We start from the raw sequence: 17225 nt of genomic DNA, 5'->3' as shown, positions 1-17225 counted from the left end.
TATTTTGCACTAAAATTTCACTAAAAAATGTTGCCTTATGTAAGTAAATATGGTAATGGTATAGCAAACTCTCCAGTATACACACAAAATTGTATAAAAATAATCTGTTTTACATTTATAATATATGCATTTTGAAAAGAAAAAAGCTGACATGTTACAAGTAGTCTGATAAATATCGTTTTATTCTAATTTTCAGGGTGTCTTTCTGATTTATATTAAAGAAGTCGCTTTTTATCTTCACTATCAGCAACATATATTCAACCACAAAAACAACATCCCTCACGCTGAGTTTCATCATAATAAATTAAGAACTTAACAGATAGTCTGGACAACAATTTAAATACAACTATAAAACAGTATCTTATTTATGGCATGGCATATATTCCAAAAAAACGGGCTGCAAACAGAGCTGTTTAACTTGAGATGTCTATTTGGTTACCAAAATCAGTCCATAATTTCAGCCACATGTCCATAGTCTGTCTAAAATGTAACATCGGCACTGTCCAGCATCAAAAGCTGTGAAAAATCTCAAAAAGCATGCATTCAGCCATTTCTAACTTCCCTTCCTCCTCCATTGTTTGCAAGGTCACAATTCTTGAGCGCAAATCTTTGTTTCTATTACAACTATCTCATTTGTTACTTCACTGATTACGAATCATGCTGTTTGATTTTACTTGTCAACAGTTCATCACCTTGACTGGTATCTGCGGCAAAATGCTTAAACACATCATAGTCAGCAACATAATGTATCATTTGGATCACTTCAGCATCCTTAACAGACTGCCAGAAAAATTTTCATGCCAAATAAAAGCTGTGAAATACAAATTTTAACCTTTGTGGATGAACTTGCCAGATCCTTAGACAATGAAAGCAGTACGATCTTGCTGTCATCAACTTTAGTACAGCTTCTGACTGTGTCCACAATGAAATACTCCTTTATAAGTTGGATTGCTGTGGCATCAGGAGTAATGCTCTTAAATGGATCAGAGATTTGTTAACGGACAGATCCCAGACAATTATTGTAGATGGAAAGGCATCAGATTCAGCATATGCTGCTAGTGGAATGCCTCAAGGGAGTGTTTTGAGTCCCATCCTTTTATGGATTCATCAATAACCTACCATCAAGCATCAAATCCAACATGAGGCAATAGGCAGACGACAATATAGTCCACTGAAAAATCAATGCCCTCAAGGACTACAAGATCATACAAAAGGACCTGGATTGGCTCTTTAGGAAATACATGAGGCATGTCCTTCCACCCCCAGAATTGTAGCATTATTATGGTTTATGTAAAGAAGTCTCAATCTTCTCTGACCACACCCTCAATAGGCACAAGCTAGCTGGTGAGCTATCTAAAGACATCTTTTGGAAATGATATGTAGTCAAGATAGTGAAGAAAGAAAACAGTACTTGACTCTTTTACAACACAACCTGCAAGTCAGCAATGAGGAAGTCAAAAGCCCTGCATACTTCTTGCCTGTACAACCTGACCTTGATTGTTGTTTGACTGCATTTTTATATTTTTAAGAGAAATAAATAAATCTACAGGTAAGTGATAGTTACATTATAGACACTTACATGCTGTTTAAAGTGGTCCATGAATCCCTTGAATGGAGGCAGATCAGAGGCCCTGACAATTTCAGCCCAGGACTTGTCATTCAGCCAGGCTGGGGCAGGGTTGGGGAAAGGGTTCTCCAGGGCCACTCCTCCTGTCAGTAGGAAGCGCCACACCTGGTCATCTATACCTTCTCTAAGGGTTTAAACATTAAATTACCTTTAAAACATTGTTGTTTCCATCATCACCATCATCTCTTTTACCACCATCACCAATAATCACCTTTCAATGGCATATGATAGGAATTGTCTTAACATGATATCTGGTTGCTATAAACCACCTTTGATCCAGAGATTTCAATGTGACAAATATTAGAAATCTGATTAGTTTGGGATTATTCTTTATTTCTAGAATATCAAGCTGTTTTCCTGTCAATTTTTGGCTTGCATATGTTTTTGTTGCTTTTATTTCTTCAAATTCTGCCTACATGATAATGTCAGCCCAGTGGGAATGGACAATACCGTCATTCTGTTTAACAACCATTCCTACACATTTTTGTGTTTTGCTGAATACCAATACATCTTGAGAAAAAAACCAGCAACTCCTTGAAATAATAATTCACATAAACAAAGAAATGGATTTAAAATACATGGCCTGCATTTGATCTGTATTCAAATATGGAATAAAATATTCAGGTATTGGATAAAATATTCAGGTATAAGATAAAATATTCAGGTAGGAGATAAAATTTCTTACTTAGCTTTGGCAATTCCAATACATAGAAGAAAGGAGAACAGAAGTTTGTCCTTTTCAAATAGAGAGCGGCAGACATTCTTATAGATACTGTAAGTGAAGTGGTGATTCAGGTTCTCAATCCTCTGTTCCAACATATTCGATGGACTACTGTTTATTATGGACTGAAAATAGAACAATCTTTACTTACAATAACATTGAGAAACTAACATGCATCTTACACTCTTAACTAGTGCCCATTTCAAGGCAAATTTGCAAAATGGATAAGATGATCTCTGCATTTGTAAGCCATGCATTGCAAAAGAATAAATTTATTATTCTTTTATTATTCAGAAATTTGATAAATTTCATATGAAATGAGTTTTGAGATTTTTGCTACAATACATGGGCCAGAAGGGTAGGTGGTACCAAACAGTGGTACCAAATGACCTTCACACCACTGAACAAAGATGGTAAACCAATACCAGAAATGCATGCTGGATATTCCAAGTGAGTAGTTTTATCAAATTACATGCATTTGAATATTTTACCTGTATACATGTTAAACAATGTGAGGGTTCAGGTGTATGTATATATAGTCTTACCTTATAAACAACCTGACAAAACCCTGCGACATTACATCATGGCATATACTCTAGCATGGTTCAAAAAATATGCAACTTTGCTCCAGCACTCCAATATGGGTTACCGATAGTGACTGTAGAGATTTCTGATGCTATATTGTATGAGTGGATATGTTGCAACAACTTCATGCATAACAAGTCCTTTGAAAAAGTCCAAGCCATAAAAATACCAATGCAGGATCTTCTGACCTTAGTCCTGAACCCCGGTACATGAATAGGCAGGCTGACCCTTGAAAGTTAACTATTTATCCTGCCAAGTATATATATATATATATATATATATATATATATATATATATATATATATATATATATATATATATATATATATTTGTGACAAATTCAGCAGATATGTAAAAGGAGGTTATACCTGTGAAAAAATAATCCAATGTGTTGACTTGCATGCTCATAACACTGTTTGAGATATAGCAGCATGAAGAATGACAAATTAGTGGTCTGATAAAGAGGTGAAGATGGATAAATGGATGTGTACCCTAACCTCACATGATATAGTTGCTATTGAGGCACATTCCTATATACCTGCTATACTGACTACACTAGGCAGAAGTGAGAACCAAAAGTGGCATTAAGGAAGAATGACAGACAAAAGTTTATGCAATGTTTGAGACATCAGACATAACTGGAAGACCAAATGTTACATGTATTACAGACCTTACTGAGAAAATAGTGTCTTACGTGTATGATGTAGGTTTAATTGAAATCAAACCTAGAGAAAGAAACACAGACCTTACTTCACAGACCTTATACATGGATCAAACCCACATAAAGAAACAAAGAATTATGAAAGTTCTGGCATATATGACTCACTGATACTGGACAGAAAAAATACACAATGTTTGATTTAACTTTAACTTCTGGCAAAGCAGGTAAAAAACCTTAACTACACCCTCTGATTCTACCTTACATGTAGTTAGAGGTTGATGAAACAAGTGAGTGAAAACATGGTGATGATAGAACTGCACTAGCCTTAGGAGGTACAACAGGTCATTACCTTGTCAGTGCATGGCGTCTGATTACCCAGGCAATCCACTATTGGTACATGGGATCAGTGTTGGCCAGAACAGAGATGGTAATGAACCATAAACTGCTGTGTCAATGAAATGAACTGAATTCTGAACTGGTTTTTTTTGTCAATGAAATGAACTGAATTTTGGAACTGCTTTTTGTGTCAATGAAATGAACTGAATTTTGAACTGTTTTTTTGTGTCAATGAAATGAACTGAATTTTGAACTTCTTTTTTGTGTCAATGAAATGAACTGAATTTTGAACTGCTTTAAAAGCAGGAGAAATTTAACCAGGACACCCATGTTGTCTCTCTCTTTCCTGCTAATTAACACTAAAGAAGCAGGTGAGTGAGCACTGGCATGTGGGGATGATGTTGACCAGACTATAGATGGTGAAGAATAGTATGCTGCTATTTTTGAATTGAACACAAACCTGATGACACTACCAACTGCCCTATGTCCTGAGTCTTACCTGTAGGTAGAGGTTGATGAACCATGCAAGTGAGTATTGATACATGGGGTCAATGTTGGCCAAATCAGATATTGTGAAGAAGAGAACACTGCTGTGTTTGGCAACTGGTTGATACCCATCCCGGACTAAGTCAATCTCCTCCTCTGTCTTGCTTGCCACTTCCTGCTTCACTAGAATCTCCTCGGAAAGTACCTTGCTGGATGACAAGATCTTAATGGCTGTCTCATCTTCTAAAATGTTGCCCTACAAATAAATGCATGACATCTGAATAAGTTATAAATTCTTCTTTTTTTTTCCTATTTCTGATTTCGGGTAATTCTAATTGAATTTGTGATATTGTGCAGTAAACATGGCATGAATAATGCAACACTACAAAGATTACTTTTAACTGATTTATTCTGATGGTAATCAATTTTAACTGTTTTGTGGAAAATAACACTTTGTTGGCATTTTGAAACATACAAGTCAGGAGTCCTTTTGGCTTTACAAATGGTTGGTTTTAGATTGTTTTTAATGTCATGTTTAGCACATTATTGGCTGTATCATGCCGAGAAAATGGGAGCTATGTGCAGTGCACCCCCCTGACAGTTGGATTATGGTCCTACACTCTACTAACTTAGCTAAAGCGACTCCTCTCTAAAAATAGGCCACTGTGAGCTGGGCCTATAACATGAAATACATGAAAATTAGTACTTCAAATAAAACATCAAGTTCACAGTGGATCACGAGGTTTTTATATAGATGCAAAAAAAACTGTCTTAGAACCAAAAGGAAGTAATAACTCTCTTCTTTATACTTTCATAATCCCAAAGACGCAGCCTTTCTAGCAAAATTAAAAAAATATTTAGTCATTTCCTACCTCTGATTCTGAAAGAACCTCCAGAATCTTGTCTTCAATCTCTTTCAGCTGTCGCTTGTTCCTGGCACTCTCCAGGATTAGTTCATTCTTTTTTTCTTCTAGTTCTGGCTTCTCCTTGGCTGCCACGATGCCCAGAAGCTGATCTTCAAGACCCAGTGGTGTAATCATGAAGTTAAGTAGTGTCACCTGGAATGCATCAGATGTGGTACAGATTATTACAGGTGTCTGAAATTTTAGTTTGAACCTAAATATCTTGTAAATAACCACTGAAATCAGGAGTGATATGATTTAGAACAAATTAATTACCTCACTATACTTTTAAAGACCAGTTGATCAAAATTTGCATTTCAAATATTCAGATCTACAGTATTAACTTAATTATTTTAAAAACAGCAATGTACATCAAAATGTTTTAGTGCCATTAACAATTTATACAAATTCAATTTGTTCAGCACACTGCCAATATAAAATTTTCACAAATAATTGATCCTTATCACAATGCAATATGTATTTGGCAAATTATATTTCAGGAAATACGGTTTTCTTGACAAACTTGCTAAGTTTTTTGATTTACTGTTATACTAACTCTTTTCTGACAAAGTTCCAAGTCCTTTTCAAACAAAACTACTATGATCAATGACTTTTACAACCACTTGATGCTAACCCATTTTGACAGTGCCTTGTAACTGGTATACCTATGTCGAATGATCTCCCAGTATATTTTATCATAGGGAATTTTTGCAAACATTGGAGTAATGTATTTGTTCTGAAATTACAACTTACATTATTCAATGCTTTACATCAGCTTTGTGGATGAAATTATAAAATTATAATTTTTAATATGTGAAATGTGATTAATGTTATGTACGACTTTGAAAGCACTAATATCTGTATTCCATATGCAGCTACATTGATACAAATATCTGCAATACTATCGAAGCAGCATTAGATGACAAAGTGTCACATGTGTACCTAATTTACAAATGCATCCGGTAAGGCAGAACTAACAGTATGGGGCTTGTAACAGTTAGGAAGCTGGACATTTCAAGTTGAGAAGTAAATAGCCTGGAATACAAAACATATGACCACACGAAGTCAACTCCAACTCCAAGTATGGTCAGGCTACCTGTAGGGTTCATGGATGGAAGCGGAAACAACTATGAATTTAGAAGCAAAAATTACTCCTCCTGGCCTAAAGTTGACTAATTGATTATATTATATTAAGCATTAGAGTTATGCTGTTCACCTTAGTACGGTGATGTAGTAATTCAGTTCAGTTTGGTTTAGAGCAGGGGTGTCCAAAACAGATAAAATGCTTAAGGTTACTGGCTACATGAGCAAGAACAGTTCCTTATCACTAATTATGCATAGTAATTCAAATGTATACTTTCAAAAGGACTACCTACATCGCTGCAGGTTATACAGTGTGAAGGACTGGGTCTCATGTAGCCCATGGGCTGCAGGTTGGACATGCCTGTCTTAGAGTTATGATGTACACTTTAGTACAGTAATATAGTATTACAGCTCAGTGGGTAACAGTTTGGTTTAGAATGATGATGTACACTTCAGTACAGTAATATAGTATTACAGCTCAGTGGGTAACAGTTTGGTTTAGAATGATGATGTTCACTTTAGTTTTTTACTGAATGGATAAATGAGTGATAATATGCTAAAAAATGTTGAAATACACATGACAAAATTTTACAAAGTAACTATAAGGAAAACTTTTAAGTTTTATATGGACAGCATGAGGTTGACATTTAATGTATTAATATAAATATGCAATATATGTGAAAAAACATGTCATGAATTAGAATGCAGTTTTGTGGGCCGATTCCCCAGCACACAAACTGTCTCCTTCACTTGCTGATAACCTCATTAGAACAATGATCAGGCTAGGTTACTCACTGTAATTTAGAATGGATAAAAACAGGTGTGCTTTCTAGCAAATCAAACAAACAGATCAAACCTTGAAATCTATTCCTGAAATTTACTTTTTGTGTCTGACTGAGGGTTTTCATATTTTCCATTACTTAATTGCTGAGAGAAATAATACCATAGTATGAATAGTTACAGTACGCCTGTAGAAAGAAAATGATAGGATGATGAAAAAGAAATGAATTTTACAATAAAATATATTATTTAATTTATTACCTTGACAGAGACCTCTGGGAGATAGTGTGGGTTGCGGAGGCTGGTAGTGATATAAAACTTAAAATCTCTGCTGTACTCTATTACATGGTCTCCAATCCTTATGTAGTCTAAGCCACTCTGAAAATAAATATATATATATATATATATATATATATATATATATATATATATATATATATATATATACACACACACACACACACTCTACTCACCAAAAAAATTTCCAGGAAGCCATGAAAAGTCCATTGCTTCTGTCCTTGTATTTTTTTCAACTGAATAGTGTATCACAGATCTTCTTTGGAAACTTCAACATACCAAATTTGGTAGCAAATATATGTCCTTATAAAGCCAAGTTAATATTTTTTCACATGATACTTGCAAATGCAGTACAAAATTCTTCTCATGGCTTTTAACCTTGAACTTGATATAATGGATAGAAGATCAATGCAATTGTTTTGGATATTGTCAAGATGCACCCACATGCTATGTTTGGTTAAATCTGAAATTAATATATTTCAGAAAAAAGCCCCAAAAAGATTATGAACAGCATCATTTAGAGTCCACAAACTGAGATAGAATAAAATCCATTCACACTTGTTTGTATTATCATGCTCACAAGCCAGTACCATTGAAAACCTAAGTCATTACATCTAACCTCAAAATCAAGGTCAAGCACTGAAACAATGTATTAATTGGAATGCATCCTAATACAAAGTCTCGTCAAAATTCATTTGTATTACGTACAAGTCACTGTGTTCTTAAGTTCAGTCAAGTACAAAAATGCAAGGAGTGACCTTTGCCTTGATGCCCAAGGTCAATTAGGACTGGTTTTCAAATTCATGCAGCAAGTCTTAGTGGTCACTATGGGTCCATCCTGGAGGTCAGAGAAGCACCATTTCCATTCTGAACCAGCTAGTGACTGCTAGAGTTTCAGTAAAAACTAAATGCCAATTCAGGAGAAATAACCAAATATACATTTTTATGCTAGCCATTTGGAGGTTGGATTGGCTTTTGTTTAATACAGAAACAACTACAAATTGCAAGAAAGGAGTTTAAAAAATAATAAACAAAACATTTATAGCATGACCATCCATTCATAAATAGCTACTGTGGTGGCCAGTTTGGGAGTTCATAATGGCATCATATTTAATTGGCACCAACAGCATATAATGAAAAGTGTTTTTAGTGAAAACACCTTGTCAGTGTCTATTCACAATGGAGCAGCATTAACAACATTTTCAACATGGCTACCATTTTCATTAAAGATCAACTAGACATTGTAAAGAGTCTTTTTTTTCAAAAAGCTTCTGTCAATATATCCTCAGGAGATCAAGCAATTACAAGATTTTCAAATGGTCACCATTGCAACCATGTTGGAGATCTGATTGGCATTAATTTCATTTAGGACCAACTATATATACATAGAAAGTCTTTTCATGAAAACCTCCATATTAATAGAATGAAACCCCACCATAATAAATTTCATTGCATCATGAATTCAGTGATAGCATGGTCATGGCATGCAAACTAAATATTTACAATTTCTTGACTAATTTATCACAACTGATCTTTTAATTAGTGGAAAGATTTATCACCAAAGTAAATGAGAGTTTGCTTTCGTAATCTTCTAAAATGTATTGTATTCTTGTGCTGTCTTTCTTGAAATAAATAAAGACTTTGAAATTGTTTATTTGTGAATGTGATGTGTACAGGGGTGTGCATAAACAAACATTTACAGCTTTATTTTAGCAAACCTTCCAAATTGCTGTTCGTACTCTGTTTTTCCAGAGGCTGATATCAGCATGTGATATGTATTCTCAAGCCCTGGTCTTTGCCTATGCGTAAAAGATATAACAATTATTTCATTTATCACCTTTAGTATCACCAGAGTCATAGAAAGCCTTCTTCAGGCCCTTCACCCCTTACCTACTTATTAGAATAGTTGACCTTTTCCCTTGACCTTTTTACTTCTTGCTCAGAAGATGATTCAGGATCTTCAATCAATTCAACTTTGGCCTTTATACTAGGTACCATGACCTACCACATTATTAGACAAATCAATTCAACTTTGGCCTTTATACTAGATACCACAACCTACCACATTATCAGACAAATCAATTCAGCTTTGGTCTTTATGCTAGGTACCATGACCTACCACATTACCAGACAAATCAATTCAGCTGTGGCCTTTATACTAGGTACCATGACCTACCACATTACCAGACAAATCAATTCAGCTTTGGTCTTTATACTAGGTACCATGACCTATCACATTACCAGACAAATCAATTCAGCTTTGGCCTTTATACTAGGTACCATGACCTATCACATTACCAGACAAATCAATTCAGCTTTGGTCTTTATGCTAGGTACCATGACCTACCACATTACCAGACAAATCAATTCAGCTTTGGTCTTTATACTAGGTACCATGACCTACCACATTATCAGACAAATCAATTCAGCTTTGGTCTTTATACTAGGTACCATGACCTACCACATTATCAGACAAATCAATTCAGCTTCGGTCTTTATACTAGGTACCATGACCTACCACATTACCAGACAAATCAATTCATCAATGGACCATCCTACTCTTGATATAGGAATGCTTTTCAAAACTTATGATGCACAAACATTTACTACAGTAGTCAGTCACTGCACTTTGTTGTTAGTTTTTTTTTTTACACCTGCAATATTTTATTCAGTTAACTAACTGGTCTCAATATTGCACAATGCATTACATAGTACAACAACAATTTGTGCACTCAAACCATTCCAATATAAAGCTGAGTTCACAGTACAGAGATACATTCCGGAGAAGTTGTGATGACAAAATTTTCCCAATTGCTGCCACTGGCAGAGGTCTGCCTTGCACCATTATCACTAAGGACCCTCTATACATCCTTTTAGTGAGCCTTTGAGTGAAATCCCAATGTAGATATGACCATCAGCTGAGGAGAAATAGCAATAACAAGATTTTCAGGATGGCTGCCATGTCAGCCCTGTTGTATGTCAAATTGGCACTGTCTCCATTTAGGAACAACTACACATCAAGCCAGTTCTTGACACAAGACTTAATGTGGCTCTTTTCACCCTAACAACAATGTCTGCAAACTTGGCTTGAAAGCTCGCACCATCTCTCAAGTGGGAGTGGATGAGGACAAAGATGGTTGAACATACAGCATGTGATGTGCCACGTTTGTTGCTCTGTGATTAATTCTAGTTGGTATGAAGAGAACACCAACGAATATCTAAGAACAGGTTAGTATTAAGGGTGAACATCGCATAACAGGTTACCAAACGATGGTCAAGAAATCTTTTAGCAAAATCCCCATGTCAATATGACCTTGAGTTAAGCAAACCCAAGATTTTCAAGATGGATATTAAATCCGCACAATTTTGATTTAGGTCATAAGATGTCTTTCTGTGAAAATCCTACATCAACGTCATCGTATTCAGGCATAGTAGAAATAATAAGATTCTGGATATTCAAGAGGTGCATTTTTCATTTAGGACCAATTATACCTCAGTATGAAATCACATGACAAGCTTCATTACTTTCTGCCCATGTATTTATGGAGTAGTGATAACAAATGCTAAAAGATGATGGAGAAAATATCATCTCAAGCTCTTCTGATCCACAGAATTAACAAAAACTATTTGTCTCATAATTTCATGCAAAAAGAACACAAACGCATGGTTCTTCTAATCAGAAATGTACAAATTTGCAGGTGTTTTGTTAAATGAAAGAGAATGCTTTTATTTATTTTGTTTTCTTAGATAGCACACACATTCATGTAAAATGTTAATAATACCTGTTTGAATGTCTGCTTCAACAGGATAGGTTCCAAGATTGGATCCAGCTCTTCTCCCACATTTTCCAACAAACAAGGATTTCCAAACTGTCCAGAAATGTAAAATGTCCAGTAAAACGATATAAAAATCACACAGTACATGTAACAGGTACATAACTAATGCTAAAGCCTTCATCATAATTGTTTATGCAATATATTGAGCCAATTTTTAACAGGTCAATGCTAATTAAACCACTACATATTAATCACGAGAGTGGCTTTTATTCATTTCCAGTAACACCGAAGGTGGATCTATACAGATTTGTATTTTGCATAGGGTTAGAATTTTAGAGAAAAAGAATTTCCCTGGGTTTCCTTACTGGTCATAGTGGCTATTTAAAAGAGACCTCGTATATCTTAGGTTATTGTTTAAATAACCTTTTATTTTCTTTATTTTGGTTTATGATTGATGGGTATATTTATGGGGTATAGAGAATAAAGCTTTACTTCAGATGTGCACTTCTAAAAATAAATGCAAGCTCCGCTTGGTCATTTTCACTTCCTGGACTTCAGAGGTAAATTGTAAATAAAAAGAGCCATATATTTTTTTGACATTTTATATATTTGGTAATTCATTAACTGCACTTTTAGAAGCTGGTATTTTTTGTATAGTCTTTCAAAATTCATTTTCCTTATTTTGATAAATGCTAGTGTACTTTAGACTAATTCAGGCTGATTTTCTTAACACACTGGAGCAGTCATTTTAGTTAGCTGTGTGCTTATATCATGTACAATTTCCACAAGTACAGTATCCATAGAAATTTCAACCACAGTACATGAAAGTAACATAGCAGTATACCAACATTCTCTCCAGTGTTCATGTTGAAAATGCAAACAACTTTACCTTACACCCAAAACTCTCTCAGAAGTTCATAATATCTGTAAAATGCCCCCTAAACATGGCATTATATTCTTGAATGTTTTTGTGTGAAAAACTCCAACACAAAATGCAAATCTGCAAGCTTTAACAGTCTATCAATATAATTAGAATAAATTTAGAAATAAAAACCTTCCATTTAGCTCCCTTTACTACAGTGCAAAATTTACATGATGTAATGAACTCCAATTATCAAATCTTATTTTGTGATTTTAAGCTTGAGTTCCATGCTCAAAAAGTTTTGAGAATTTAGTAGCTGATCTAATTAATGAAACCACCCACCACAAACCTAATAGAATTTAAGATCTGATCTCATGAATGAAACCACCTACCACAAACCTAATAGAATTTAAGATCTGATCTGATGAATGGAACCACCTACCACAAACCCAATAGAATTTAAGATCTGATCTCACGAATGAAACCACCTACCACAAACCTAAAAGAATTTAAGATCTGATCTCATGAATGAAACCAACCACCCCAAGCATAACTTACAGTAAGGTCTAATTTATCCAACTTCTGCTGAATCTACGATTTCTATTCATACTACCATGCGAAAGGAAATTAAAATAATTTATCTGGGTGTATTAGTACCCTTTGAGAAGAGGACACATGCAAGGACAGACAGGTAGACACAAGCACATAAGGATAGACACAACTAATCATTTATATTGACTGTTTCTCCATGTGAGACATTAAGAAGTTAATTTACGGATAATGAATTCCTTTCAAAATGGCTTAATTTCAACTTAACTGTAGCTGATAACCCAATGAATACTCTAAGACCAAATAACTACAATATACTACTGGGTCCTGTTGTCTGCTTTGTCTTTCCCTACTATGGTACCAGTAATATGAAATAAGCAAAGATAAGGAGAAACAAGTCCAGACTGTCTTGTGTGTGCTGACCAGTGGTGCAATTATCTGAACATTAGCACCATGTTATTTCATTCTGCTGATGCGTGTCTTGGATGAAGTAAATAATTCTGATTCAGTGCAATACAATAATATTTGAAATGATACAATGCATTGATTCAACTCATAATATATCATACATCATGTTACATGTTCACAGCAAAAAGAAATTACACCAACAATAGAAACAGTCCAATTTTTCTCTTCTCTTTTCCTGTAAAAATGTGACTAATGATAAAAAGATAAACATATCCATATCTTAGTAGACTGGCATCAAAATGTTTCTGTTTAACAGTATACATTTAAAGACCTGCCTATGTTCTCCAAGAGTTCACCACACATAACCTTATTTAGGAAGTGAGATGATTATTTAGGAAATGAGGTGCAATGAACTCTTTGAAAGTGAAAACTACTTTCTAAAGATCCTGTACTGGTCCAGCATCTAGAAATTAGGAAACAACCATTGATATTTTGAAGTAACTGGGTTCTGTATGCCTTATCCAATTAACTGATGGATTATTTGGACCTCTCAGGTTCCTACTAATATAAACCCTACATATTATAAGCCACATTTCAAATGGGAGTTGGTTGTCCTTAACAAGTATAAGATGAACTTTCTGGATGACATGTATGCAAAAACCAATACACACAACTTGTATTATCCATTCGATCAAAGGAAGTTCTCTAAATATTTGAACTATCTGCGATATGTTTGGCATATCTAGTGGTTTAGTTTGTGCCAAGAATAGGAAAACAATGGAAATCATGCATTTTCAAGCCCTAGAAACAATACTGCTGGTAGTTCTCGCTGATAGTGAATTGTTAACTGCATCTTATTTAATTTAGTGAATTTCTAGTTATACATTAGAACTGAAATAACAGTACCTATTCAACTCCGTTGTGGGCATTTTCTTTTACACTGCTGCAACTTGTTAACAAAATTAGATATTTTAAAAAATCATTTTGGTCATTTTAAAGACAACCTTTTTATTTGGGTTACATGCATCCAAAAACATGCAGTAAATACGAATATATGCAGTATAATTATAATCATAATTATTTTCTTATTCATTCTTTACACTTAATCAGTCAAGATATCACTTTTTAGTGCTAGTATCAGTAGGCGAGGCAACATCCCGATGTCACTAATTTTAACTCAATCATTTCCCTACATCTCTAACTGTACTTGTATCAGACCAACAGAAATGAAGGTTTTAGTCAGATCACTATGTAAAAGATATATGTTACCATAACGTCATACTTTGTGAGTAAGCATACTGTTCTCACTCTTACTTCACATATAGAATTTTATTTTATTCACTAAAAACCAGGTTTATCCAATCTTTCAACAGCAGCATAACTTGTGCAAATTTAGAGCTGATGATTTCAAACTATCTACATACCTGTATACAATTTTCCAGAGTCCTACTGTAACTATCTAGATACCTGTATACAATTTTCCAGAGTCCTACTGTAACTATCTACATACCTGTATACAATTTTCCAGAGTCCTACTGTAACTATCTAGATACCTGTATACAGTTTTCCAGAGTCCTACTGTAACTATCTACATACCTGTATACAATTTTCCAGAGTCCTACTGTAACTATCTACATACCTGTATACAGTTTTCCAGAGTCCTACTGTAGTTGGGGTCTGAAAGCTTTATGACAGCCACTTTGTTGGATTTCTCCATATTCTTAATCCACTTGTTAGCCTGCCCTTGGGGGTCAATCATTAGCGGCCAGCGATTAGCATTCATCACAATGATGGCATTGTCAATAGAAAAGCTGGAAAGTTGCAAGATTTTAAGATACACATCTGTAATATATCTCTGATCATTATTTTTACTCTAGAAAAAAAATCAATTAGCCACAACATATTTCAATAATATTGAAATTATTCTTTTCATTATAAAGGATCTATTTTTATGGATTTTTTAAAAATTGTTCTCACAAGTACAAGTATGTCAATTTCAGCACACTATAATGGTAAAACCTTATCAGTCTACCCCTTTTGCCACCAATAAAAATGTATCGCTCAATACAGGTGGTCTCTTAATGAAGGTTGTCACAATATATTATAAAATTGATGTATTCATTGGGAATCTGTTCATAAATAAAAACTGGGCTTCCAAAAATAGTAATCTTCCAAGTAATATTTTACAGTACAATTATTATGCAAAATATAACAGATTATAGTACACTAACTTGTCTACGGGTAGTCCTGCTATCTGCCAGTCCCTAATTTTGACTGGTTCTCCTAGTGTTGCATGCAGTGAAAAGTGCTCAGACAAGGGGATCTCTTTACTCTTACACAACCTGTACCAGTCACTTATGCATTCCTGAAAAAAAAGGAAAATGATGCAAATAAAATAAAAACAATTACACTTAAAAAAATATGATAAAAATACCATAAAACATTGCAGCAATAGACAGCATATAGATAAACTTTGCCTAAATCCTTTACCTTATATTGTCTGTTATTGTGTAGGCTGCTGATATACATGTGCCATGACCACAGACTGCAGTGTGCTATAATTAAAACACTTGTTGTCTAAATGATTCTGTGTCAGTAGACCAGCATGTAAATTTACAGCAGTGTAGTATATGTTAAGTTCAACATTAATTTAACCAGGGCCCCGAGTGGCTGAGTTGTCTAAAGCGCTCCCCATTACGGATCACTGGCATCTCACCTCTGTCTGCGTGGGTTCGAGTCTAGGATTCCGCCAATGTGGGTATGTGAGAAAGCTTGCCAGTAGCTTCTCGTGAGTTGGTGGTTCTTCCTGGGTTTTCTCAGGTTCTTCCTCCACCATTAATACTGGCTGCCATGTATAGTCTATCATGTGCTGAAAAATGGCATTAAACCCCACAACAACAATAATTAATTTAACCATTTTACTGTTTTGGTACATATTTGTTATCTGTAGATAAGTTTAAGAGTAAATTCTGATCTGTAAGGCTGTATAATTACTTTTCACCAAATTTGTTTTCTTCATACATTTTAAAATCATGAGAGAACTTGTTGAATGAAGTGAAGATGCAGCTGACCTTTCTTAACCTACAGATCTACTGGTATCACAAAATTATCAGAATTGGATAAATTGTAAAATAGCTGTGTTGCCTACACCAGTATTGGAGCATGCATCTGACTTAATGAAGATTTTTCCAGTGAAAGACTTTGTAAATAGCATTCATTAATAACATTGTTAAAGGACTGAAACCAAGAGCTTTATCAATGGATCTGTCAGGGAATGTACATATATTTTCATCGTAATTCTCCCTTATGCAAAAGGCACAAAGATGAGATCAAATTAGTGAGGCTACCCATAGGGAAATCAATATTATATTTTAATTTGTTTACTATAACAAAACAACAACACTACATGGCCAATGGTCTTTAATCTTCACCTTGGCATGTACTGATACATAATTTTATTCGATGAGAAAATATCCAATGGCTTCCAAACTCATTTTAAAATGAATGTGGTGCTTTGTGACAGTGACCAACTCAAAAAATGGGGCTCATTAAAGATAGTGCTCATTGAGTATGTTATCCAAATGCCACTCTCCAGCTGTTAATGTACATGCATCAATCATTTTAATGGCCACTGTCCAGCTGGTAATGTACATGCATCAATCATTTTAATGGCCACTGTCCAGCTGTTAATGTACATGCATCAATCATTTTTAATGGCCACTGGCAACTGTTAATGTACATGCATCAATTATTCTAAAGGCCACTATCCAGATGTTATTGCACATACATCAATCAATAATGGCCGAATACTTGTTTTAAAATTGCATTGGAAATAATTGTCAATAAAGCGCTTTTTCTAACTAAGTTATTTGTTTTATGTTTAAAAGATATTTATTTTCAAGTCGCCCAACCGCTGAGAGATCATTAGCATTATTCCAACTGGTTTCAACAATCTTTCACATGTGAAAATATTGTGTATTACATCACTGCTTTATGTTGTTGTTGAGTAGTTTGGTTCCCTGATCCATATGTTCTTTGCTTTGCTCTTACTATAGTGGAATGCAATGCAAGGAGCATAATTATCAGGGAACCAGACTAGTTACTGAATCAAATTCACAATCAAAGAAGATTCCTTTTATTAAAAAAAATGG

General features: G+C 34.6%; 1 protein-coding gene across 1 annotated transcript in view; it reads right to left on the bottom strand.

Annotated features, from left to right (window-relative positions):
- LOC149802203 (dynein axonemal heavy chain 3-like) overlaps positions 1-17225 on the bottom strand; it is a 281860-nt gene that overhangs the window by 71635 nt on the left and 193000 nt on the right. Inside the window, exons 51-58 of the mRNA XM_089956614.1 lie at positions 15306-15439; positions 14714-14885; positions 11262-11348; positions 7444-7560; positions 5290-5475; positions 4431-4673; positions 2313-2473; positions 1580-1751 (exon numbers count right to left, since the gene is read on the bottom strand). Coding sequence (XP_089812740.1) covers positions 1580-1751; positions 2313-2473; positions 4431-4673; positions 5290-5475; positions 7444-7560; positions 11262-11348; positions 14714-14885; positions 15306-15439 — 1272 coding nt within the window. The remainder of the gene's footprint in view (positions 1-1579; positions 1752-2312; positions 2474-4430; positions 4674-5289; positions 5476-7443; positions 7561-11261; positions 11349-14713; positions 14886-15305; positions 15440-17225) is intronic.

The sequence above is a fragment of the Sinohyriopsis cumingii genome, chromosome 4, assembly GCF_028554795.1.
Source record: "Sinohyriopsis cumingii isolate HCF-2022 chromosome 4, ASM2855479v2, whole genome shotgun sequence".
Taxonomy (NCBI): Eukaryota; Metazoa; Mollusca; class Bivalvia; order Unionida; family Unionidae; genus Sinohyriopsis; species Sinohyriopsis cumingii.
This window is presented reverse-complemented; position numbering and strand designations above follow the sequence as displayed.